The 27,865-nt window shown below is 37.9% G+C and overlaps 1 protein-coding gene across 4 annotated transcripts in view; it reads left to right on the top strand.

Annotated features, from left to right (window-relative positions):
• Positions 1-27,865, top strand: part of DENND1B (DENN domain containing 1B) — a 161,367-nt gene that overhangs the window by 37,369 nt on the left and 96,133 nt on the right. For all 4 annotated transcript variants that reach the window (XR_013954273.1, XM_080602139.1, XM_080602138.1 and 1 more), the window contains exons 3-4: positions 4,265-4,308; positions 20,613-20,662. Coding sequence is in view for 3 of the 4 variants with exons in the window: in XM_080602139.1 (XP_080458265.1) it covers positions 4,265-4,308; positions 20,613-20,662 (94 nt within the window). In the remaining variant the exon portion in view is untranslated. The remainder of the gene's footprint in view (positions 1-4,264; positions 4,309-20,612; positions 20,663-27,865) is intronic.

The following is a 27,865-nucleotide window of genomic DNA, read 5'->3' as shown; positions in this document are numbered from 1 at the left end:
CCCCCCAGGGAGGTGTGCTTGCCAGCGCCGTGTGACACCAAACAGAGGGACTTGCAGGTGTTTCTGGCACGTGCACAGTGTGTATTTTCAGAAGAAATGTCTGTCGTGGATGCAGTAGGCCTAGGAATAAGTGATGTGTGTACATACACGTGTATATTTACATGTGCAACGCGAACATGTTTTACTAGCATGTTACTCCCCTCTTACTAGCACATTTACTCTGAAATGGTGCAAAGTACTTGTCCTGGGAAGCCTGTTAGGAATGACAAACAAGGAGAAACCTCATAGACCCTCAGCCGGCTATAACAACAACTATTTCTGAGCAATTCTCGTCCTCTCACCCATAAAATCAGCATAAAATTGACCAAACATTGCCAGATCAGATGGGGTATCTGGAAAGTAATCCTCAGGGAAAAGAGAATTCAGTCTTTGTAAATCTGAAGATAAAGTGCATAAAGTTGCAGAATCGGATTATACTTTCTCTTTTTATTTCTAAATCAGTACCCTTTTGTTCCTTCCTCTGCAGCGCTTGTGTGGAGTTGCCACAAAGATGTCAGATGCTGTCTGAGTCCAGCTCCAAAAGCAGAAACAAACATAATCTTTTGAAAAAAGCCCAGTCCCTAACTAGGATAATTATCATAAAATCCTAAGGCTTTTTAGAGGTGTTAGAGTTTCAGAGAGTGAAGGAATAGGAAGAATATAGTAACTTTCTTTTCGAGGCAAAAGTCGCATCGGATTTTTTTGCTTAATAAAAGTGTTGCAAGTACCTACTAAAATAACCACTTTAAAAATCCATTAATAACAACAGCAAAACCCAGCTCAGGGCAGTTGGTAAAGTCTTAGAGTATGTTTTTTTCCTGTATGTGTAGCAGTGAATGCCTTCTTGATTTTAGTTAGGAATATTTGCTTGATTGTTGGCTATTTTGGGCTATGAGGCGGGAGTATTCAGAGCATCGTTCTCCCTGGTTTAGGTTACATGAATTTAATTGCCTCCTCATAATGTATTATGCCTTCTTGCCTTAAAGCCAAAGAAAAACAAAGAGAATGAAAACACGTTATACCTGCAGTTCAGTGAACTGGAATTTCCTTTAAGGTTCTTGTTTTTATTATTTTAGGTGGGACCAAAGCAGTACCAGAGAGCAGTACGTCATATGAAGTGTAGATAGTAAAAGGAGGAGGACAGTAGGTTCTAGCTGCAGGTTTTGTGTCTGCTAGCAAGTTGGGGCACTGAGAGAAGTAACTGGAGGCGTGTATCTCGTTGCCAGTAGGTAGAGGGTGCTCCTGTGAGATGCTGGTCTATTCGTTCCAATGTGAAGGCATTATCCATTTTCTGACAGAAAAAATAAAAGGTACTTAGATCCAAGTTTTGCTTAATTCTGAGATTGTGCTTTGTTCCTTACTGTGATATTTTAAAATTAACCTTAGAGGTTTCGCTTTTGCAATTGACTTCCTTTTCTGAAGACTGATGTTACACTTCCACGAAGAACAGTGAAAGAAAGTAATTGGAAAATTTCTTCTAGATTTAGAAGTTTATGCAATAACTATTTTACAAATTGAAACATCAAAAAACCCACACAACCCCCTCTGATTTTGTAATATGTTGCTAAACTATTCAATAACTAACTGTTTATTATGTAAATGCAGTTAACATCTGCCAAGCCGATCTGTTTCATGTCTAAGAAAATGAGAGCGACTGGCGATGCATTGTCAGTCGTGCTTACTGCGAGATGATCGGCTCGCCTATTGACAGAAAATAGCTCTGAGTTCTTCAGTAGAACCACCTGTAGGTGGTAGAGCAAGAACGGGGCAGAAGGAGCGAGCAGTAAGGAATGGGACTCGCCGTAGCTGATAACCAGCTTGGGTTCCCAAGGCTCTAGCAAAGGTGTGAGGCAGTGCTGCTTCCCGGTGAAGCTGGCCTGCTCTCTTCCCCCTGTAATGACTTGTCCCCCACTTTTCCTTCCTCCTTCTGGCCCCAAACCAAGGTTTTTGGGGAACTGGTCTAGTTGATGCAGACCTGAAAAAGCCCAAATGGCTGGTGTGAACTTGGTGAGTTCCCTGGTGTGGTTTGCAAGGAGCTGGTGGGGGGAGTGCGGTGGGATGGCTCATTTGTAGAGAAATCCAGGCTTGAACTGTTTGTGGATGTATGGCCTTGGATTTGCAAGCACTTTAAAGATGTTATTTTTGATTCTGTACAACATACAGTGCTTCTTAGGAAGTATTTTCTGAATTACTTTCCATGCAGAATTTATCTGTTAAGGCGTTTGCTGTTCCTTGAGTTTATTGGGGATTACTGTTTACCTGTAATAACTTTCTTTTTCATGATGCTAAATCAGCATAAAAATGAGATCATTAACAGTACAGGCACTGAGACCTTCGGTCTGGTCACTACACAGACATGTCTGTGACTTATGTACACAAAAAGTAAGGGAAAAAGCTTTTCTGCTTTAAGTGATAACTGTACTTAGTAGGTCCTTTAGTATACTTTTAGACTGAGTGCTCTTCTCACTTTTCTCATTTCCTATCTGCTTCCAAAAGTTCTCGTTCCCCATGGTAGATGGAGGAAGATTCTTTGTGCAAAATATATGAATTTTCATAAACAACTGCTGTGGAAGCCTCCCCAAATGTTCTTAGGAAAAAAAAATATGGTTATTTGATCATTTATTACAGAATACCTTTTTTTTTTTCCCAAAAATAATTAGTTTTAATCAAAATTCAGTCTAATTAGGTTGAGTTAATTGACAAATTAAGTTTTGCAGCATGTTCAAAAAACATTTTCGACCATTTGTTTAACACCTGGACCAGGGTGAAGGAGGGGTGCTTGCTTCAGTCTTCAACTTCTTGTGAGCTGTGCAGTGGCAAACGTAGGCACAGTGGCTGCATGTAGGATAGGAGAATTTGAAATCAGCAACTGGGAATGAAAATACCATCGAGGATGTTTTTCCTCCTTTAAAGCTTCATATGGTTGCTGCTGCAAATTGTGGGAAGATGAAGAAGGGTAAAAACCTCTGTACTTTGCCAAAAGTGGAGAAGTCTCCAGTTCTGATGTACAGCATAGCAATAAGAAGGAAGTTTCTGATTTATCAGGCAGTGCTAGCTTTAGATGTGAGAAATGGAAATCCGAATGTTTCACAGACCTTGTCTCTTCCGAAGACAGGAATCCCAGCAACTCCCAAGGTAGCCAAAAGGTTGCAGTTCTCATCAGGCAGCTTCCCCTGGCTCTTACGAGCGACTTTCTCAGTTTTCCTGCCCCTGGGCACTTGGAGCTGCCGTCCACAGTGTAGTGAGTGCCTGGAGTGCTTGCCTGACTTGGGCTAGGACATGCGTGGGAACTGGGGAACTCATGTTCTTGTCCAGGTTTTGACATGACTTGGGTTTCACTTTTAGGAAGACAGGTAATTTCACTCTTAGCATGTGAGCAAACGATTCTACTAATCGAAATCATGTGAATTTGCGAATATTTGTGATGCAGATTAAACAAGATAACCCAGGGAAGATATTGTGTTGTATGATATTAAAAGCTTTGGGAGGATAAAGAGTATAATTCAGTTTTTGTTGAAACAATGTGGTTCAGATCATTGTATTAGGTACATTCAAAATAATATTATTTGTAGATTAATGCATAGCCTAAATAACAACAAGAGATTGGTTTGATAATCTGTTTGATATTGATTGATATTTGATAATAATAACAAGGAATATACAAAATATAAAGGCTAATGAAAGCTTTAAGATATAATGAAAATGCTGAATTTAAATGGCTCTGAACAGAAAAACATTCCAACGTATCTCTTCAATCTTTTCCTTGAGAGTATTGGTTATATTGGTACTCTTTTAAAAATCACAATGACCCTTTTCTGTACCTCACAGAGATTTTTTTTTTTGTTTTCCCCTTTGTATCAGTTCATACTGTGATTTTTTTTTCCTCGAATGAAAAGAGGTTTTATATTTTATTATTTCTTAATTAAATTAAAATGTGAAAATCGAGTACATGCTTAAAAAATTAAGTACTTAGGTCAAAAAGAAGAGTTAAATATGAAAACAGTTCAGTACATTATAACCTATCGTACATAAAACAATAAACATGGTTTCATAAATATGAAATGTCTTTTTAATAATCCAGTATCTTCCTTAGTTTTTCAGATACATTTTTGTACTTGCCTCAAAGCTTGAAGCTAAGCTGACCCTCTCTTTAATATTAATGTACTCTGACTGTAATACTCTGTTCCTTTGCCTCTGATTAATGCTGTCTGTCAATTATTTACAGATCCAGTGGTACTGTGGAAGTTCCCGGAGGACTTTGGAGACCAGGTTGGAAACATGAGATTGAACTTTTTTTTTATGTTAGAATAATGATTTAAAAAAAAAAAAAAAAAGCGCTCCTATTCAGCTATAGAAAGGCAGATGCTAATGATAGCAGTAAGGAAGTCTTCACCCAACTGGTGGCTCGGCGATTAGAATGCATTTGTGACAGGAATTTGCAATAGTAGATTCTGAGCAATATATATAATACTGATTCACTGTATCACCCTGTTTTTTAAATCGTTTATTTTATAAATTGTTTCTCTTGAAAGTATTGGGGTTTTATTTGTTTCAGAATTGAAAACATGGAAAATTTGTAAACAAAACTTTGCTATTCATCTCAGGAAGCCAAATGTTGTTATAAATTGTGTCAAAAAAAACAAAACAAAAAAGATGAAGAGCTTTGCAAGGTTTTGTATGTCCTTTTAATGTCAGAACCTTTACGTTCTGTTCCGTTAGTCCTTTACAATGCGCAATTTAGTATGTTTCTTTAATATTATTCTACAGATACTCTAGGTATTTGCTTGGGGCAAAAAAAAAAGCGTCAGACACTCATAAGAGATAATGCTCAAACTTACTGAATTTGATATCGTGAAAACCCTAGTTTTTAATCTATAATTAATCCTCAAAGGAAAGTTTACACATACAAGGCTGACAAATTATTTCACTGCTTATAATAATGGCAGAGCTGTTGTTATTTTTGTAGTGTTTTTTTCTTAAACTGCTTTTATTAAATTATTAATAATAAAAATAATGAAACTTAGGTATTATTGTTTCAGCAATTTGTAGATGAGTTTCTTCAATTGAAAGATTTTTATTTCCATAAAGAAAACACATAAAAACACTTAGCAGAATAAATGTCTCTGTCTTTGCTCTTCTTTTTAGACCGATAACGAGTCCAACATATTCTACATTGGTAATATCCCCACAGTAGATGATCTAGAAATAGTTTTGTACACTAGATCCTGATTTTTTTTTTAAAAATCAATAATACAAGATTCTATAAAGACAGCGGTAAGGTGATTCATGATGAAAGGAATAAATATACAAACATAGAAGGTAGAATGTCTGGTTAGGGAATAACATCAGTCAAACGTGCAGCTTGTAAGGTGGTGATAAATGGAATGAGGAAAGCGTGTTCACTTTTTTAGCTCAACATCCAGCAAGTTTTGATAATTTTCTAAGCTGCAAGATGATCATCTTCATTATGATTTAAATTCTTCTTTTCTGGTTTGTTTTGTTCTTTTTCGTAAGACTTCATAAGACTTGATCTTAAAAAAATGAAAAAAGAAAGAAATTATGTATGAAGAAAAATGGGAGCTTATTCAGTGAGTCGAAGGTTATTCAAAGAACAGCTGGTGTAGAAATATGATTAGAAGGTGAAGCCCACTGAAGACTGGAAGGGAATCATATAAAGATGCAATAGACATACCTATTTAAAAAAAAAAAAAAGAAAAAACAACAAGAGTCCTCAGGCAGTGATCTGCCTTCAGGCTCTGAAAAACCTGCACTTATCTCGGTGGTACAGGGAATCTAGTATTTCAGGTAAATTGCTTCTGTTCCTGGAAAACAGTATGTTTTAATCCTCTTCCTTGCAAAGGAAATTTTCCTGTTGGGCTCACTGGATTTGACCAGAATATATAGCAGCTTCTAAGGCAAACTTTTGAGCCAAATGGTTGAGCGCAGGCTGCAGAAGCCTTCTGTGCACATGTGTATGTGTACGCATGTTGAACTCTGTAGGTTTGGATTGGAGATCTGTATATCTACCAGATCAACTTTTTTTTTTTCCAGTGAGCTCTCGCAAAAACTACCAACGTTAATTTCAATGAAAGTCTGTTGGGGAAACTATTATTATTATTATTTTAAATGTTCTTTCTCCTATTTTCCTCTGTCCTATTTTCCAGTCATTTCTATTTTAAATGTAAAATGTGTGAGTTAGTTTTTGGATGTATCCCAAGGAATCATCTTTCCTAAAATCCAAGGGCTGTCTGTTTTCACAGTGATGTGATAACAGCGGGCAAAATATTTTCCTCTCTTCCTGAATTTTTCTGCAGTTTATCATGTCACCTTTTTGTTGCTTTCACAATGCAAAGAAAACTTGTCTATGCTATCTTGATATATTCCTCCTCTTTCTCACGTTCTTCCGCTCAGTATGCCTGAAGTTTCCAATGCTTGCTTATTCCTATACCTGTCTTATTCTTGCAGCCAGTGTATAGCACATCTTGATAAATTGTTGTACTCTAAAAGCTGAAAGAACCGTAGAGTCACAAGTTACTGTTTTACTGGCATTAAGGCTGTGAGCACAAGTTTGGCAATGTTGAAGCAATTCTGATCAATTGCTGCAGGAAGAATTTGAGGGTTCTGGATTTAAGCATATACAAGTCTTCACTTTGAACAGTTATCCTCACAAGCACACGTTGGGATGAGGAGTTGGTTATAGCTATTTAATGGAATATTTTATATTTAAAATATATTTTGAATATGTATGCCTACAGGCTCTGTCGTGTAGTGTATTCAGAACTCCCCTTGGGCTCAATGAAATTTTTATGATAAGATGTGTGTATTCATCTTGAAATTCCTCTTTTGTTTATTCAGACTGGTTAGATTGGAGTTTAGTTTCAGCCTTGCAAGCTGATTTTCAAAAGAAACCCTATATAGCGAAAATTATAACCCTGTAATTTATGGAAGAAAAAATCTAGTAGTTCTTAGAAATCAAGTATTTTAAGTGCTTTAGAGAAGCAAAGCAAATTAAAACAAACAAACAAAACCTTTGCTTCCAAAATGAGATACTTCATAACTATTTAAAAACAGAATGTGTTTTTAAAACAGCGTAACTTCTTAATCTCACCCGACATCTGTAAATGCTGGCTGTGTTCTCTTGGCAATGGCAATGGAGGCGATGGCAGAAGCCCTGTTGATGGCAGATGTGTCTAGACACCTGCAGTCCTCTGTTTGTAGCTCTTCTTCAAATAAGAATGTTCAGGATCCCAGTAACTTCACCAAGCTGAAGTGTTCCTGGGAAAGGAGCTAGTTCTGGCACGAGGAAAGGACAGCAGGAGGGTGCTGACGGTGCCAGAAGGCGCTAGTGGCTCAGCCAGGGGCAGTGCACGTTTCTGGTAGGTAACGTGTGTGCAGCTGTGGCTGTAGCCATCAGCAGGGACTGATCCTTTACAAGGGCAGTTTGAATGTGTATGCAGTGCACTGTAATTACAAAATCAGTTCACTATTACCATATGTGAGATTTTTCAAGCTTTTTTTTTTTTTTAATGTTTATACTTGTGAAAGATGAGACGAGGATTGAGGGAAGTCTGTGTATCAGGGTTTTTCTGCCCTCTACACTAGGCTTCATCTTAACCTTTGTGTTGCCTTAACCTTTGAAGCATTTGAAGTCTGACGTTTCTTAACAGCAGTAGTAATTATGGCTATTCTGAATATTATTATAGCTGTGTAAGAATTCAGTAGCTTTTTAATCTGGCTAGTTACTGGCCAAAATTGATTTCCACCTGCAGTAAGTCCTAAAATCAGTATATGATGTACTGAAAAACTGATTCACTGAATAGATTTTTATTCTTCTGTCTTTATAGTCACACAATTTCTTTCCTTGGTCTGCTGCTTCTCTGCTAGTGAAAAACATCACACCTAGAAAGATGATGCTAATAGCTAATATGGCAGGAAACCAGAACCCACTTTAGTAAAAGGAGATATGACAAGGGCTGGTGGGCTAAAATTACGGATTAAAAAAGAATTGAGTGTCTGCATTAGACTGTTGATTGCATTGCAGATTTTATCCTATCTTCTCCCACTCTCTGCTTTCTTAGGTATGCAGACTAAACCTGCCTTTTTGTCAGGCTTTTCTCATACCCTGCAGATGAGTAACCCATAAGGAATATGGCGTCCCACGTGAGGCATCTCTTCTTTTCCATGAAGTTACACTAACATTTCTCGTGTTGTTATCTCATATTTTATATCATATTTTCTGGGTTTTATTTTCAGTGTAGTACATGATGTGCTACAAAGTTAAAAAGTCACTGCTGAATTGTGAGCAATAAACCTCAGTCTTTAATCTGTGGTAAACCAACTACTGAAGCCAGTTATTTAAGTTTATATACACGCAAATCTATCAGTTTCATACACAAATTATATTTATATATAAATGTATATACGTGCGTGTCTGTAGATACCAGTTGTTTAAGACTAAATCTTGTGTAGTAATAGAATGTTAGCCTTCCCTCAGCAGAGCACTGATCTCACACTTTACTTTGAATGTATGCATTAACTTCTGAAAGCTAAGCCTAGTTTAAATGAATGGCTGATGGAAGCCCAAGTGCTAAATTTCTTGGAGGACTAAGTACTTAATTGCACAGGTGACGGCAGCAATTATATAAATAAGGTCAATATGAACAAGATTATATACTTGTTTTAAAGATTTAAAGAATAGCATAGGTTTTATTAAAAAAAAAAAAATCAAGAAGCCTGCTAAAGTCACTTGTCTGGGTCAAAATAATATTTGGAAGCCAGTTGTAATGATTTTGTGTTCCTCTGTGCTCTCCTAAGAGAACAGCATGAACCCAGAAGGTACGAGGCTGTTTACATTCTTTTCAAGGCTGCAGGCATGCTGTTAGGGGATGCAGCTCACCATCTTTCTGCATTTGATGGCTTTGTTCTGTTATTCTGATGAGTCATTAAATACATGTTTCAAATGTTTATGTTAATTAGATAGGTACTTGCTGCTTGCTTTTTTTAAAATTCAATTTATTATTTTTTATTAGTAAATCCTAAAAAGGGTTTTAGGATTTTGTTGTTTGTGTATTAGTAAGTTTGATTCCTTCTTTCTCATGCCACTGTATCCAAATACTAATCAATATAATCAATTGCTTCTTTTCAAAAGTATTTTGGTCTAAATGTTACATGCTATTGTTTATTTAAGGATATTTAGGAACTTGAATCCCTGTGTAACTTTCAGGAAAATGATTAACTGAGCTGAGATGATGGCAACTCTGTGCATTGCAAGCAAGCTCTGTCAGGTTAAGATAGTTTTCTGTGATTTCCTGAATTTTCAGGGCTTTTTATGTTTGAAATGTGCCTTGTTCTTATTGAAAAATACTGTGTCTGTATGGTAGCAATGCTTTCCATATATGCAAATCGCAGTCGATAGACTACCAGCAGAAAAACGTTTTAAGGTGTGGTTATAAAAACAAGCGAGTTGCTAAACTGCACTGTTCGAACAGAGATGATCTATCCTGTTTTGGTAAATATTCGACGGAATAAATACTCATCTAGACATGCTGGGAATACCCAGGATTGCTGAGACTCCAACGTCTCTCAAGAGGTAAATGTTCCAAGATGCGTTCTCGGTGACTTTTTTATTCATCCCAACAGATAGAATAAATCTTTACTTTGACACTTTTATTTTTAAAAGCGTAAAAGCCCAGTACTGAAAACTTGAACTTCCTTGAAATTCAGAGAACAGGTGGCAACTTCAATTATACTTGTTTTCAGGATTGCAGCAGTTTTGTTTTATAGTGCTTTTAAGTTAAAAATGTTGATCAGCATATGGTACTGGCTAGCTGCACCTCTACCAGCTCTTTTGTTATCTTGTTATTGTTATAGGTCTTAATGACAGTTGTAAGCTATAGTTCTGGATGCAGGGGTTAGTCCACCCTGGGGAGGAGAGGGAGAAACAGCAGTGTGGATTATGGAAATATGAATTGATCTAAAAAGCAGCTCTCTTGTAACAGAATGGGACTCAAAGAAAGACTGGGGAGAAGCTGGTGAAAAGACGATGGAATATGATGTGAAAATGATCATTTGAATGCTTTCCTTTTCATTCCCAGCTGCTGTGTTCTGGTGAAAAGGCATGCATTTGTATATCTTAAGGCTGGGTGAAAAAGGGCCAGATGAATGGAATTACTTGTTAGATATGTTTTCATTTTGAGTCAAATTATGTGCATTTTAATAGACTGTATGCATGTTAGCCATTTTTTTGTGATACAGCTGTGATATTGGGGACTGCGTTTTATAAAAATGTTTTCTCTGTTTGTTCAAATAAGTATATTATTAATATTTGACTGTCCTTCGGATATACTGTATCGGCCCACCGAAAATGACTGTTAGTGATTTGGCTTATTCTTACAGTCTTCAGTGATGTGCCAAACCAAAGAAGAAAAAATTAATTGATGATTGAAACAGTGATGACAATCATTTGGAACATCTTCCAGAAAGACTGCCAAATTGTCATGTGTGATGCCGTTGTTGATTGACCTCAGTTGCCCTCAGAATATTCCAGTCTAACGTCACCTTATTCTGTATTCTATGCCTCCTTATACTTTCCCATCTACTTGCTTAGTTTCCCCAATCCATTTTAGCTATCCTTATGTTGCCTTTGTTTTACATTCGGCGTTGCTTTTTTGTCTCAAGCTTACTGCTGTTCCTTAAGAAATATCCTAGCAAGCTCGGTTTCTTTTTTATTTTAGGTACTGGATGTAATATTCTTGAATCCAGTGTTTGGTTCTTGACTCTTGAAGTGTCACCTCAAATAATTAGTTTATATTTTGTTAAATGAAATAACTTTCATTTACATAGTTCTTACATTAGGTAAGTGTCTGGGGTCAAAGATCGTAACCTAAGTATGATGAAATTCCAGGGCACTCTGGTCCCAAAGAAAGCTGCTGGTCAGACACATCGGGACCTGGAGAGGCAGCGGGCTTTGCCTGCAGCAGGATCAAGGGAAGCGTGGTTAGAGGGCAGCAGCTGGAGGGGCCCAGACTGTGCGGTCTGGGACCTTGGGCAAGGAGTAAGTGAAGTTGAAGCAGCTCCAGGAAGGTCATCAGGACAGGAAATACAGTAATCCATCAGAATAGAATAATTTCTGGTACTCATTACTTCTGTATACATTTCCAAGGCTTTGTGAACTATTGCACCTAGAACAGTAAAATCTTCTTCTCAGCTGAATTTCTGTTTTTTTGTGAGTCAGTCTGTAACTACAATGAGTGGTAGAAGTACAGTCAGTAACAGAAGATCCACATCTGAGAAACAGTCATGTCTCTGAAGTTACAGTGCGTGCTTAGCTCTGCCCTTTGTCCTGCAGTACGTACTAATGGCCACTCTTAGAGAAAACACACTGGGCCGGTGCAGGCCCAGTTCTCAGACGTCAGACTAGTTAAAGTCAGGAAGAGGGCAGACCTCTTTCAATTTGTAGAGAGATCCTGCAGTAGGAACGAGATCGTTGTTAATTTCTGTGTGGTGAATATTCGGGTTATGCTTGTGAGTATGTTCCCTGCTCTTGGGCAGTTTCGACAATGCAAGGGAGGCAGCCGACGGCATTGCTGCACATGGTGGCCTGTGCTTCCTGGCCTGCTGCTGGGACTGCCTCCCTCTCCTCCAGCTGCTCGGGGCTGGCTTCTGCTACAGCAGGTCTTGGCTGATCTGATCACTTGGTGCTGAAGTGGCTGATGGACATGCACATGCCAAAATACCAACCTGACATTGGTGCAAAATAATCTGTAGCGGAGATACCCTTGTAGGGGCCCAAATGGTCCTGACAGGCTCAGCCATAGGTGAAGTGAACGTGCGTTGCCTATTTCCTTGAGGAAAAATGTATGTAATTGTGTGTCTGTTTATTTCTGTGTGGTAGAAGTCTATCCGTATCACGTTCTACAAGGGATAAAGTGCAGTTTTAAAATTATGCTTGTTTGCTTCTTCCCTGTTGCTCTTTGGTGGTCTTGCAGTTGTTCTATCTCTTTTCTGTGTTTCAGCCCTGTCAATAATATCTGAGTTTTTGAATTCAGATATAACTGAATAATGCTTTTTCTTCCAATCATATTGTATTGCTATAAGTGATTCTCACTGAGCTGTTTTATGGTAAAGCTTAGAATTTGGCCTGTGCTGCCTGTAAAATGAGGCATAGGTTTCCTTTATAAAAAAGGTTGCAAATAATTGTAATTATGAAACTATAATCGCAGCAGGTTCCTTAGAAACTGATTTCCTTTCTCAGTTCCTTTTCTTTTGTCTGTAGATTCATTTAGCTCAAGAAATTCAGCCCACGTACGTAATTGGTTTCACTACCCTTTACACTGTAATGTGGTTCACCTACTTCCCCTGCTACTGACACAGGCAAGCAAGCCAGTGTGCTCCCCCATCATGCTATAAATTTAGAGGTGGGGAGCCCACTCAAGTGTCAGCTTTTGGACTGTCTCACCTCATTTATCTGTGTAAGTCGCTCTACTACAGATATTTTCTCTTGGTGTGACACCCAAATTATTCGTTAATTTGTGTAATGCTTCATTTATATTAACAGCTTCTAAGTTTCCAAGTTGCCTGCAAACTCAGGATTTCATCACAGCACAAGTATTTTTTATGAGAAAAAAAAAAAAAAGGTGGAAGGTTTTGATCCTGGAAGAACATCACCTGGTATTGTAAGACAGTTTCACACCCCAGTCTCAGCAGGTCAGTTCTTGCATATTGTCCATCTGCAGCTCTGGTGCGGACCCTTCTGTGCACATCAGTAGTAGGTATCTACTTGGGCAGACCAGTCTTTCAGTAGAAGCTTTCTAGTCTAGGCAAGGAATGATACCTTACTGTCTACAGAGATTGCTGCTCACCTTCTTTCTGCCTCAAGACTCATTTTGTCTTTTAGGTAACTAGCACAGTGCTTATTATAGTTTGAGTTTAGTTCAGAAAAAAAGAGCAATTTCATATGTCACATTCAGGCTGCCATGCCCAATTTGCCTGTTGTAGTCATGTTTGCTTCCTTATGAAATGTTCCTTGGTGAAGATTTACATTACATGGTTAGAAAACTGAAGGACTCTAAAAGCATGAAGTGGTATTTCAAACAAGATGGTTTTGGTTTTGTTTTTAACCTATGAGCCTGCAAAAAACAGATGTTTTATGGAAGAATCCAAACTTTTTACTGAAGATGCTAAGAGGAGACTTGAAAGAACATGGGTAGTTATCAAAAATGTTTGTTGGTTGTCTATCCAAAAGTTTGGCAGCCACTGATCATCTATATTTAGAAAACAGCATGGTGCCATGCACATATAGAAAGCGTTATCTAATTTATAAAGTAAACTTATTTATATTTTCTCCCTTTTGCTTCAAAAGAATCATCTTTTCCCATATCTGACTCTTCATTCTGGTTTCCTAGCTGCTGAGTGTTGTGTATTCTACCTTACTACTACCCATCAAAAATGCAGTTGTTTTTTGTTTGTTTCTTTTATATCTAGTACCATATATAGTTTGAAGTCTCCAGTGAAAAACTAGAAATTATGGAGGAAAAAATATATTTAAGTTTGGAAAAAATGGAATTGAAATGAATCTGAAATGTATCAAGTGTCACAAATAGTGTGTGTCATGCTTGAAACCTTATGATTTATTCAGTATATTTTATTTTTATGGAAGTGTAGCTGCTATTGTAGCATACTCTTGGAGTTTGTTTGTTTGTTTGTTTGTTTTTTGTTTCCTTTATGAATGAGAAGAAAATCTTGGAAATAGCAGTCTTGACCTGGGAGTGAAGTACACCTGATATTATTTTGCAGACATTTTCGAGACTGCAAACTTTAAAGCGATATATTGAATAGGTAGAGTTGATATGTAGAAAACAGGTTCATTTTTATCCTGAGATGTCAGAGTATTCCAAGATGGAATAAAAAAACCTAATGGTTATAGAACAAATAAATAACTAATTTTACTGTGTGATTTGTTCCGTGGTGGTTACTTTTTCACCACCGGAGAAAACAGCATCTGAACAGGATGTGCAGGAGGTTCTTAGTGTTGCTGACAAAAATGCAGCTTAACTGGTGGTGTAAGCAGTGGCAAATCTTAAGACAAATTGAGTCAAACGTGTTACTGTCCTCATGTGGAAATACAGATGGCTGATGACATGGTCTTCAAAGACTTATCTTGTACCTTATGTTTGGATTTCAAAAGTAATGTCTACATTACTTCCGGTTTAAGACAGCTTCTCCGTTGAGTTTCCAGATAATGTTTGAGATGCTGTAATTGAAATTGTATATTAATAAAAAGTCACTCTTCATTTTCCATACCACATGATGACAGAAAATTTTCTGTCATCCTATTGTCTTTTTCATACAAAATGCAGTGAACGAACTTTAAGATCTGCTGTCTGGAAAGTTAAATACTGCCCCCATAGGAATCTCAAGAGTAGAGATGGAAGAGCGTATTTCCTCTTTCTCCTAGCTCTCTGATATTGCCTAGGGAATAACAGTCTCTCTGACATGAATACGGGAAGTAAGTGGATACTGTTTATTGATGCATGACATACAAATATTATATGCTTGCTAGGTCTGGATGGAGAAGTATTATTTCTCTTGCTCAGTATGCTTCACAAGTAAGAGGGGTACATGCTAACATTTCAATCTATGCTTATTCTAATAGGAACTTCCTTTGAGAAGAAGAATATTGTCAGTTTTTGTGTTTTTATTCTGAGTTCTGGGAGAGTTGAGGGTTTTCTGTAGTGAGTAACTTAACCTGTGCTGAAGTTCTTATTTTCTTGACTATTCTGTTATATTTAATTGAGCCCGTTGTTTGAAGTGAACTTGGGGTCTCTGGATGCTACAGTGGACAGTGAAATACGATTTATTTTTAACTAGTTACAGGATGAAATTCAGGAGCAATTAGGCAAATGGAGAGTCCAAGATTTTGTAACTTAGTAAAAATCTCTGAACTTTTAAACTCACTTCAGTTTGTTTAGGAAGCCTTATTCTTCAGTCTTTCAGGACAATGAGCTTGATAATGCCTTTTAAAGTACTGGGGGTTAATTAATACATGTGCTCTTTTCTCCTTCTAAAGTGAGGAATGCTCCAAAAACAGTGAAGTCTCATACAGGTCAAATGTGTCGGGATTGAGTTAGGTGACTAGAAATCTGAAAAAGGTAACTAAATTGCTTCAAACTGGAGATTTCTGAGCTTTATAGTGTTACGGTTTCAAAAAACAAAACAAAAAAAAGCAATGTAATTCTTGCAACAATGAAGTGCTGTAGCCTTAAGGTACATCTCTCATTTATTTCTCAAAAGAACTTTGCATCTCTACCCTAAACCATTTGCATTTGATTTGTGTATTCTTTGCTTATGGGACTAAGAAGTGTTCAGAAAGCAGCTGATAATTTTTTTTTACCCTACTGAATTACTGGACAGTTGCAGAATGATGCACTTCGGAGAGAGGCACATAAAGGTTAAAAATAGTTATGGAGGCCTGATAATGACTTCCATACTTTAGACCTTTGGATTTCTGTGAATGTAATATAAGATTAATTTTTTTTGGTTATTCGAACCATTTGGGCCTTTCTTTATCGTAGCTACAATTTTCTGGTGAGATTTTTACCAGAGGTAACTGCTAAGTCTTTGAAATATAACTGCTGCTGCTAGCTTCACAGGGGTCCCTGCTGTGGGTGTGTGCAGCTTCAGAGAAAGGAAAAGGAAAAGTCAGTGGAGAGGACAGAGCAGCTTGCCTTTTCATGGACTGTTTTATGGAGCAGCATTAGAATTTCACTCTAGTAGAGCCATAATGATGAAGGGCTCAATGCTGCAAGATGCTAAGCGGTCTGGCTTTGATTTAAGAATCAATCTAAATCTGTGCTTAACTTAAAGCATTTAAAAATACCCACTTAAGTGACTGCTTTCAGTCAGAAATACCTGTCATGACAATCTTAAATCTCAAGTAGATCTCTTGTTTGCATGTTTAAACTGAAGTAAGGTGACTGAAAACTATGGTACGAAATGATGAAAAGAAGTCCCAGAGAGTAAGTTGGGTTAAGAGTGAAGACAAGAGGACACTAGGAGCTGGACATGGAGAGTATTGGAAACTGGTGAGAGAGACAGAAGACAGACCTTCATTCTTGTGTTTCAACAGAAGACATTTAGAGAGGTGAGTAGGGAGAGGAAGTTCCAGGAGGAAGAAAATAAGAGTTTTGAAGGATGATTAGATGAAATAGTAAAGTAGAATAGTAAGTAGCTTTTGTCAACAAGATGGAAAAGAAGAAAATGTTTATTAACGTGATTAGAAGAAAGATAAAACTGGCAAAAAAGAAAATTTCTCCTTTCAGTGAGGGGGGTAGAAGGGTCTTCACAAAAATAAGGTAGAGAAGTAAAAAAGAGATAAAAACTAGGAACAGAAAGGTTGAAGAAATAAGGGTAGTGTAGAAAAGGTGCAAAATGTTTTATGTCTGGGTGGATGACTATTTATTTGTCTTATAGTTCATATTTCCTTGGCAAATTTCAGCCTCAAAACAGAATGAAGAGATAATGATAAATAAATAGTTATTTGGCCACTAGTTATATGAATGGTTTTGGTAACCTGGTCAGGACAATGTAGTTAAATAATGCAAATTATCTTGCTTGCTACCTGTTTCATTTAGGCCATGTCTTCCTGGGTGTGCTGACATGCTTCTGGAATGGATGCGGTGTGACTGTGTCTTAGGGTGAGGCTGTTCATTTCCTGAGAGGTGCTGGTTCCTAGGTAGAGCTGACCTAGGTGCGAATTTACCTGCTTGCTTGGGCATCATCTTATGGCACAGATAAACACGGAAATATTTGGAAGGTAACAGGACTCTTTCTTAACAACAGTGTCTAAAGCGCTGTTTATGAAGTGGTTCAGCATTCCGGGCACCTTAAAATATTCCTGTTGGAGAATATTTTCAATCCTTTTACGGGGATGCACTTGAAAAAATTGGGGTTCTCTTTCCTGTTCACTTAAATGTAAACTGCAGAACATTATAAGGAAAAAAAATACTAGGGGGAACAGTTCCACATCCTTCTAACCTTAGAAATTAATCAGGTTAAACTTACGCTACTTAGTATCAAGTGATCAACTTAGTTTCTCTGGATTCATCAAGTCATCAGGCTTTGTCTACCTTAAAAGAAAAATGTAACCTGTTGAGGTGTGTAAGTTCAAATGAAAAAAAGCCTCATGCCTATGTGGAGATGTGTTAAATATGCTGACTCCATAATATATATCAAAGCTGGTAAGAATTAGCTGTATGGATATAGAAACAATCAAGGAACACTAAATAATTCTTACTTTTCAAGCATCTGTTATATTATCTCTGCGTAGAACCAGTGAGTGTGACCAGGCCAGGCTGGAGCTGTGTAGTGCAATTGGTGCAAGTGAATTAAATAAACCACTGGGCCATGAACCTGTGAGAGGGCAAATTTCTACAGCTATGCTATAGATATAGAAGAAATATTTTTCTTAAATGCTGTTTTGTTTAAGCTTTGCATGAGGGAAGCAGCATGCTGTAGTTGGTAAGTTCATATGATAATAATTTTGTGATTTTATTTTTCACTGGAGTTTGTGTACGGAACAAGATGGTTATCCTTTGACTTGGCAATTAAACTCAATTGTATATGCAACTGTATGTGTTTATTCAGTGTTTCAAAGCAAGCATATATGCTTTAACTTGCTTTTTTCCAGCATTTTTCTCTTTTTCCTCCTGTACATAATTTCTTTTCTTTCTGAAACAGTGACCATTTTTTTTCTGAATGCTCCAATTCTGTGTGAGCCAAAAGTGGAAACAATCATGAGACATCTGAATGAAGGATGGTTTGCTTTCTGAAGACTTGTACAACCTTTTGTTTTCAGGAACAAACACATGCTTTTATGAAGCTTTTAATATAAAAGACAATAAATGCATTATTCTTTTTCTGAGGATGTGTGTTTTGACTCAAGTGGAAGTCCTGGCCAGGCTATGGATCTGTGGAAAGGGTGACCCGTTAGGAAGCAGAGCTCAAATTTTACTGAATAAAGAGGTTACTGGAAATATTGACTTTAATTGCACACTATTAGTGACTGCGTATGTGAATGTGTATATAACAATCACTAGCATTTTAAACTTGTCTAGAAGCATCTTGGAGGCATCTTGTTTTCTTCCATTTTAAAAAATCTAAATAGCACCTGTAATTAAGGGAGAAAACGGAGCCCTGGAAGCGAGGTAGGACTTCCATCCATTGATCTGTGTAAACCCAGCTTACACTGTCAGGGGAAAAGCAGTCAACTGCTGAGCTGCTTTGTCACTGACATAAGCTGAGAGAGGATTTTTTTTTTTTTTTGTCTGTACTGTTTATACACCAGTCTATAGACCTGCTGGCTGGTTGAATTTTAAAGAGTGAGGAGGTTTAAAGACTTGTCCCCCGAGGGATGCTCCTGCCAGTTGGGAAGCGAGCGGAGGCTGCTCTGCAGAAGTTGTGTGCACGTGTGCTGCCGGGGGGGCCGGGCAGAGCGGGGGCACCTCGCCGTCCCGCGGCCGGAAAACTCACACATCGTCTTCGGGTCGCTCGGTCGAAATGCTGAGCTACAACCTTTGGTTTTGGTTTTGTTCTTCCTGCGTGATAGTTCATGCTGAGAGGATACAGTGGGGAACTTGAATGAATCCATTTCCGTACCCGATTCTAAATCTAAGCTCATCAGGCAGCAACTGAAGTCCTCAGTAGTAAGGAGAAAATGACTTCACAACAGTGTCACAACAGGTGCGGATTTGGGGAGAGTTTAAACAGAGTATAATATATTATTTCTTTGGAATGGGAGAAACAGTCTTTGTGAGCCTGAATAAGAAACTGGAAGTGTTTAGGAAATTTCTGAGTCAGAAGTTTTGGTTAGTCTGTTCTGCTTTCCTCTGTCAGTTTATTATTACTGCTACCAGCATCATGTATGCTTGTTTCCTGCCTGCAGAAATTCAGATGTTCCGCTCTGTTTGCTGCTCCTCGTGCTGCCACAGTGGGCACTCAGCAGCCGGGTGGTGCCGGAGCACTCTCCGTGTCCTGCTCCTTAGAACACGTTTTTTGTAATTGAGTTCATAAATACTCCTTCCCAAAGCACAATGCCTTGCTTTCATACCCTTCTTTATCTGTGCTGAGAAAGCTGAAGTCTGAAGGATTTCTTGAACTCTCTTATGTGTCTTAGAAACTCGAGAAAAATTGACTTCCTTACAGCCTAGTGGGGCACATCATATACCTTTAAAATATTACAACTAAAGTGCATGTTTATTTAGAGGCTTTCTTTTTCTCCTTTCCTAAACTATTCATCCCTTGCTGATTGACTTGCATGGGTTCTTCATGTTTTACACTTTCGACTGAACCGTGCAAATGTTTGAAGTAAATAGTCATTGTGGTGTGCAGGAATTTAAATACATAATTTCCCCTAATGGGAGTTAACTGCAGCACACAGTAAACAGAGTGCTCAGGCGGGAGAGTGCGAACATCTCAGATGCAGTTCCGAAGCCCCCATCAGCAGCCCTAGAAATCTGCACTCAGCGTGCATTTGTCTGAAGACACACACCTCGCAGGATGACTTGTGTACCCCGGTATATTTGTCTCTTTGTTGGTCTGGTACAAAAGGAGAACTGTAGCTTTGCTGACCAACTGCAATGTCATCAATTGTCCCTTCTTAGCTGACGTGTCACAAAAGGTTTTTTTTTTCCAGTTGGGAGCAAGGAAATAACTGTTTTTTTCTGGGTTCCTGTAAGATCACTGTTTAATACTTTCTGCTAACAGATCTGGCAATTCACTTTTTTTTTTTTTTTAAGAGAAAATCATTGACTAGCTTGACAGCATTTTTATATTTTAATTAACACATTTTATTTGCCACTAAACAACTTCTTAAATAAAATTCTGTGAGAAAGAGCGGCATTATCCTTTTATATCATGGTATAAATGTGTAGCTCTGGTAGATCTGTCACCCCCTTTTTTATGAATAGTGAGGCTTGCTTGTGAAAACCAAAGGGTTAATCATATAAATTTCTCCTTTGGACCAGCAGAAGATTTCCATCATTTTCAGCATTTGACCATGAAGGATGTATAGAGTTGTTATACCTCTCTGTAATTCATTCTGCTGCCAACTTCATTCCCTTTTCTCTGCCTGCATTTTAATTGAAACAACATTTGTATTTTTGAGCCAGGATCTGTCAGAAGTCCCTGTGGCTAGTCTGTGGTACAAGTAGCAGCAGACGTGGCTTACCCATATGGTGTGGTGCTTCTTGTAAAATCCATATGGCCTTGTTGAAGGGAATCCCAGCGGGGATGTGAAGGGTGTTAATACCCTTCAGGCCAGGCCTTTCCCTCCTGGGGCTTCTATGGCATTGTCTTTGCAATCTGCCGAAGCACAAACTTAATTCCTTTTTAATAATCAATTATTTCAGTCCAGGAACGTGTGCTGTATTTTATGCAATCTTATATTCCTTGAGTTTATTATTTTATATGAGCATTTTGGGTTATTTTTTAAAAGCAAGCTGTAGGGCAGATGCTAGCAAATAGAGATAAAAGCCTTTTCAAAATCCTAACTTTATTTCTTTTACTTGTATTTACAGGAAGTGCTGAACAGCGTTCCAAAGTTCTGCTTTCCTTTTGACATTGAAAGGTATGTGGTACAGTTATTATTTATTGAAAGATATTTTATATAAAATGATATTTAGCATAATTGCAAGGAAAGATATAAGGAACAGGAAAATACATTATACTTCATAAGCTTGCACCTGTAGATAAGAAGAACATGTTCTTTGTTGTTCAAGTGTGTATTAAATCCTTAGGAGAAAATTATCACAGCAAAATGCAGAATTTTAGGGATATGTTCATCAGGGTAGAGCAATATTCTGGCTCCCAGTTTTGTCCATTATAATTGTAAACACCATCTGCCTTAATACAAGGATATAACACAGTTTCCTTCAAACAGCAAGCATCTTTTAAAAAAAAAAAAAAAAAGGAATGTTATATGCACTGGTATATAGAAACTCACTGACCAGTACTGAGAACATGTTGTTCGAGTTCAAAGAAATTAAGACTTCAATTGCTTGGAATTAACTGAATATGCAATTGATTTTTCTCAGAGTAGATTCAAGACCATTATTTATAACTAATTAGCTCTTACCTTTCTGGTATCAGTTATAGTGTGGCTTCCATGTAATGATGCCAGTCATTTAAATGGTTCATATGAAACAACTTTATTAATTAAAATATTTATTTGTGCTTGTCAAAATGATTAATGGTAATTAATTTAATGAATCATACTCAATTTCTGAAACTCATATTGTCCAACTCAACAAAGATTGAGTTAAAAGCTTAATTTGCATAATTAATGAAAGGTACACCCAGGTAGTGTGTAGGCTGAGCCAGTTTCAGCACAGCATTGGCATCAGTTGTGTATGAGAGCCCTGCAAGAAGCTACCGTCAGTGCAGTGAAAGATGGTGTGTGGACAGAGGAAGGGAGGAAAACACACTGGAAAAATAAAGATTGTCACAAAAACAAGTTTTTGGAAGTAAACTATGTTCATTTAGTCTTTTATAGTTGAATTTAATTAAGTTGTTTAATTTTTGATCTGGTTAAGCTCACTGTCTTTTAAGCTGTTTTAATGCCTTAACTAATACAATTGTCACTGTTGGCTTTAAAGCGTTCATGTCTTTAATGTGCTTAAGATACATACAGAATTCTGTTTAAAATTGGTAATGGAGATGAATAATGGAAATAAAATTTGAGGATAACAGAAAAAGGTGAGGTTCTGTTGCTGCCATCCAGTGGCAAGAACATTATCAGTGGTAGCAAATAATTATTTTCAACAGCTTATCTTGTGTTAACTGTTTCTGTTAAGCCATTCAGAAGACACTTAGTTGCTTGTATGAGACTGATGAGCTTAATCAGAGAACTGTGGGAATATATTCACTTATTTTAACTAAGTATCCAAAATGTGTGTGGGGGTTGAGTATAAAAATTAAGAGATGTTTGTGTGTTAATGGTTTTAATGCCCTTTGTCCTGTCCCCCAAAACTTTTTGACTCTTGGTGTATATTTGGCTCATATTTGGTTGAAAAGCAGTGGTCTCACAGAGATGAAATTCCTACAAAATCCATAAAACTTGGCAGTTGGACAGAAGATGGGGAGAGAGTCTTGGAAGCTGAGTTACACTGACAGAACACAAACCTGGCTCGTTCTGTCTGGCCCGCCGGCTGCTCTGGCAGAGCACTGCTGTCTTTCAAGTCAGCCGCTGGGAGCTGAGTTGTAGGGGATTTGTGAGAGAACTAAAGGCAATGTAGGGTCACGAGAGAGTGAAAGAGCATGGACAGGGAGGAGGGGCAGAGTTATTGTGGGGAGCAGGATAGAAATGTTGGAAGCCCATTCAAGAATACGGGCTGAATGTTTACTGGCAACTATTTGTGGGACAACTTACAGCTGTGTGGTGTTTATGCTACTCAGTTCAGGCATTTTTATAGTATACACATATATTGCCACTTTTCTTTTTTTCTAAAGAAAGCTGTTCAGGTGTTTTTTGTTTTCTCCATTTTTTTTTGGAAAAAAAATGGGACTGATAGAGACAAGTATTGAGAAAAAACATTGCTATAACTCCTTTTCATGTGGTTTTCTTTTTGATGGATGTTGAAGATGTGACAAACACTTAGCTTTTTTTTCTAGCCATAAACGTACTTTTCACTTGTTTGGTGAATGTTTATTTATTTTCTTGTATTGAGGACCATGATAGACCATACACCGAGTGCCCCCCACGTGTTTTACAGGCAGTTTCAATGACAAGTTCTGTACAGAAATCTTTGATTGAAGTGTAACACAAAGTTTCTGTTTCATTGATTGAGCGTGTTGTACTCTAGGGAACATAGTTTCTCAAACTGTATTATGTGTACTATCCATATATAAACCGCTTAAAGCACCTTCTGATCCTCCTAAGAGCTAGGAATTACCAGTGCAAAAGTGGAACTTCCACTGATGCTGCTGATCAAGATAGCTGGAATAAAGAACATGACTTTGTTCCATAGATTGCTTCTGGGCTTTCTCCTACCATGCAGCAGAGTTTGAGTGTTCTTTTTATTAAATAGATAAATACAACTCATTTAAGTAGTAAAGCTCTATTCTTTAAATTATGGAAATAGCAAAGTTAAAGCCCTGCTAAAGCACAGTGGTAAGTCCATCATCACATATTTAACTCCACCTCACCTGTGATTAATTAATGAATGAATTGAGAAGTGAACGAAAAAAAATGTATTTTATTTTGTTTATTCGCTGTGATGCAATGATCACAGAGTGAGATCTAGATTTGATTCTGTCATAGTGCTTACTTCATCTCACCAGACATACTGACTTTATCTTTTATGTGGATGTAGTAAATAGCTGTACACTATTTGTTCTAATTATCAAAATTGCATACTGTGAATGGTGATTAAAATCTGTAGGTACTCCGATTAAATTTAACCTGAAAGTCAAGCCAAAGAAGGCACAATAAATGAAGTAATTGTTGACCATGACTTAAACTTGGAGTTTTATATATATATATATATATATATTATTATTGAAAGCAAGCGCATAATTTTTTGCTGCCTGGTATGGCTTACCTTTTATGTTGAAGGGATTAAGAAAGAAACTGTAATAGAAGTTCTTGAGCATTTATCCCAATAACCAATGTCTTCTTTTTGGGGGGCTAAATTATTTTAGACTTAATAAATAGCACAATCGTATACCATTTTAACAGTTCATTTGTAGATATTTACGAATATGTTCCTTTTTCTTCTGCTACACAGTTCATTTCTCTGCTTCTATTCATATGGAATTGTACCATTTGAAAACGAAGAGGTTTTTCATTTCCTTGTAATCGTTTGTTAGGCCATTTTTTTTACATTAGAGAAATTATACTTCTTTTCTCTTGTTCCTTGCATCCTTTATGCAAACTCTGCATGATGTTCTTTGCGTCTTTCCACTACCAGTCTTTTGCATTTTCCCTCTCAACCTAAAATCTGTGTGTAACTTTGCAGAGCCTGTACCTCAATCTCTAGCTCCATCCATTTAGCTGGGTGATGGAGGGAGCATGCCAATGCTCCCTTTGTTCTTTTTGGCCCCACTTCAAATTCAGTCCTAAGTTGCAAGAAGTCTGTGCAAGAAGGACAGGAGAAACCCAGGTAGTGGAGTCATGGGTCACAGAGCAGGCTTCGAAGTGGAGACAGTAGTCTCCGATTTGGTAATAGTAATAAATGGAAGAAGTCCCAACCTAGGGTTACTGGTTCCCTGAAATTCAAAGCCCTTTAGAAATTCTAAAATTTGAAGAACAACTCATTTCAAACATACTTTGTTTCCTAAACAGATTAATTTGGAAGAAGAGCAACTCTAATTGACAACAAGGGATAAATGTAATGGTCAGACATGCTGTTTTTTGTTGGAAGAAGAGATTTAATTTCTGCCTTAAACAGTTCTCTCAAGGCAGCCTTAAAATGCAGCATGCACAATGGCAATAGTATAAACAAAAATCTTTCAAATGATTGTTTACCTGCTCCATGCATATCAAAGAACCTTTTCTGCATTCTGTAGATACTTAGGGAAATTTTAAAAACTATTTTTATTCATGTAGTGAACTGTAATAACCTTGAAAGAACCCATTGTAGTCTACAGAGTTAATAAGTGTTTACATACATCCTTTGCTGTTGGTGATTTATTGTTGTTGAACTAAGACTAAATGTAAGCATGCAATGCAGGAGCTGAAAGGAAGTAAAAAGCAGTGCAGAAGAATGAGTGAGTTTGGTGACAGACAGTTTGTGGCACCTTGTGCCTGCTGTCTCCCTGCAAGAGAGCAGATCCCCTTGTTTTGACATAACCCGCTAGGCCGCCATTTTGAAGTTTGGTCAGTTATCCTGTGTTCTGTCAGAAAGTATAGGTAATACTTTCCATAGGCTATTTCACTAAGTAACAATTGTGTTTTACACATGATGTTAATGCTAAGGAAAACTGCTAGAAGCATCTTTGCTGTGAGTTGGTAGCAGTTACAGGAGCTGTTACGTGCCACCGAAGTCAAAACTTCACCTCAGAGGCATAAGTCTCATAGCCAAAATTTGTCCGCCTTATATATGATACATGTAATAGATACGTTAAATCTGTAGTGGTAGCACTTTTTGAATGTTTTGTGTGTCAGGTTTATACATTTTGGTTGTTTACTGTTGTACAGAGATCATCATTAGGTTGTTACTGTAAGGCTTATGTATAGTCAGTTTTTCTTCTGATGAAGAGGAGTAAAAAAACAGGCATCCTTGCTGCCCCCAGCTCTTCTGTGGAGCTCTCGAATTAGCAACCCAGGATTAATTCAATATTTTAAACTCTAATCAAAAAATGTGGTGCAGATGGATGGTCGCTAGGTTCTGCTAGCTGTTCCTTGAAGCAAATGGAACCAAATGCAAACTTTTGGTTGTTTGTAGAGATTCAGCTTTGGAGTTTTCCTCAATTTGAACATCCGGAACAAGTTGCTTACGCTCTTTTTAAAGTCTGCGGGATGGAGTTTTCAAGCTGAGCTGTTTTCACACTGACTGTCAAAACACGGAGTTGTATCTCCTAGAGAAGCAAAGGGAAGATGTTGAGTTGGAGGCGGTGAGATGGCACTGGGATTGCCTCCCACTGGACTGCCATAACTTGGCTGAGCTATTTTTAATACAAAGAGAATAGCAAAATTTAAATCTTATGTTTAAAGTGGTCTTGTGTAATGACACTTTTATATATGCTTTAATTGCAACGCTGGGTATTTTCCCATGTCATCTACCAGTGTTGGCAAGGGAGGAGGCAAATTTTTCTGTGGCTAAGGAATTGTTTTTAAGCAGCAATGGAGAAGAGTCATTTCCTGACATACATATACGCAGTACAGAAAAAACAAAGCCTGCGTAGATGGACATCTGTTAAGAATAGCATTTTGTAAATCATTGATCGTCTGCTTGGGTTAGGGGACCGCGGCCTGCCCACGCCAGACTAGTGGGTGACTGCCAGGCCCAGGCCAAGGCGAGGCCGCAGCAGAGCAGGGCACGGGTGAGGGCAGGAGGCAGCCAAGGCGCTGTGCACGGTGTGGCTGCCAGCGCTGCTGCTGCTGGGCACTGTAAGCACCCAGTGAGGCACCAGGCTGCAGATTTCTGTGGAGATCTGCTTGCAGGAATAAAGAGACAGGTGCAAAGATGTGAAATAGCAAACTGGATCATTGGCAGGGGAGTAATAACATGCTGTTATTGATGGTTCTCTGTTGTGTCCGACATAATATACAGGCAGCATGCGAGGTATGTAAAAAACCTGAAAGATGAAGCGCTGAGAGAGCCGATGAGCATTTACTGTGTCTTAAAAGCACACTGGGTTGTTCCAGTTTATTGAAGACAATCGAGGAAAATACTTGTAATGATTTAAGTGTAATTACCTAATGTAAAAAAGTCCATTTACTATCATGGATCTCCAGCGGTTCTACTGGACCAGGATAAAGATAACTTGTACTGTTGTTTATATTTAGCACAGGCTTTTATTTCGGCCTTGTCACTGAATGTTCTGAAGGGACAAGACCAAATGGAAACAAGTGGGAGATTCTACAGTCTGGGTAGTAGCACCACTTGGCTAATAGTTAAGTTGTTGTCATATATCATTAAGCAGTATAGTGTGCGTGTCCCACATAATTTCTTCATCCCTTTTATTTCCTTCTACTTTCTTCTTTCTGAAGGGAAAAATTTTATATTTTATTTGTTGGAGCTTTTTGAAAAATTGCAGGGGATAAATTAAAAAAAAAAAAGATGCAGTTAGTGGAAGATGGTGAGATTTGTGATGGTTCTCAGCTTCTGCAGGAATTCATTTTCAGCTTGGTATGTAAGAATGAACCCTACCTGACATATGTTGACCATATCACTCACTAGCAGCCACGTAGGTATTCTGCTGAAGAAGATAAATTAAGAATGAGAAAATAACAGAGGAAAATAGAATTACAGGCAGAACTACTGCATTTTACATTTTCAAATCTCCTTGCACTTCCCGTTACAACTTTGCTTTTATTTGCTTTTAACTATGCCATACATTATCTTTTGTGGTTGAAAATGACGAGACTCTAAAGCTTGTTTTCTTTGGAAGATGTTGGAAAAGTGCAATAGGTATTTCTGTGAGTAAACTGAAGATGCAATTGTGTTCTGAAATGCTTACACTAAATTCTATGAAAATCACCAAAATCTGACCACATTGAGAAGCCTTTGGAAGCGTTCCAGTTTTAGAGTTTAGTAATGATGTTTACTGACCAGTACATTCATCTGAGGCGTACATGGTAGTTCTTGCTTCAGAACTGGGCGGGACTTGCCTAAAGTTGTTGTCACAGCACTGGACGGCATAGCTGAGAGCTGCTCTGTCCTCTGCTGTCCTCTGGCTGAAGCTGGCAGGTTGCACAGGAGAGAAAGGTGTCTGGCGCGAAAGGGAAAGGAGACAGGAGCCACGTCACAGCAGAGGAGGTGCCATGATTGTAGAAGGAAATTGGGAAAAGGTTTATGCTGTCAAACAGAAAGTGGGGGTAAGGAATGGAGGTTAGGACTAGGAACTGGAGAGTTTGAGGAATCAGAGGTGATGCTGAGAACAAACCACATTACCCTGTGCTGGCTGAGCAGGGAGCTTGGGGATAAGAGGAAATGGAAGACCACACAGGGAAATATTGTGCAAACTTATTCTGTCGCAGGTGGTATGTGTTTTGGTATAGAAGATGCTATTTGAAGATGCTATTGCTTATTATTTTAGTTCTTGTGCTATTTGTTTTAGATTATTTTCTGTCTTTTGCATTTGCAGAATAGAAAAACTTGCACTGGAA

Source organism: Anser brachyrhynchus, assembly GCF_964034855.1.
Source record: "Anser brachyrhynchus genome assembly, chromosome: 8".
Classification (NCBI taxonomy): domain Eukaryota; kingdom Metazoa; phylum Chordata; class Aves; order Anseriformes; family Anatidae; genus Anser; species Anser brachyrhynchus.
The sequence above is the reverse complement of the archived record's forward strand: the minus strand, read 5'-3'. Positions and strand labels throughout refer to the sequence as shown.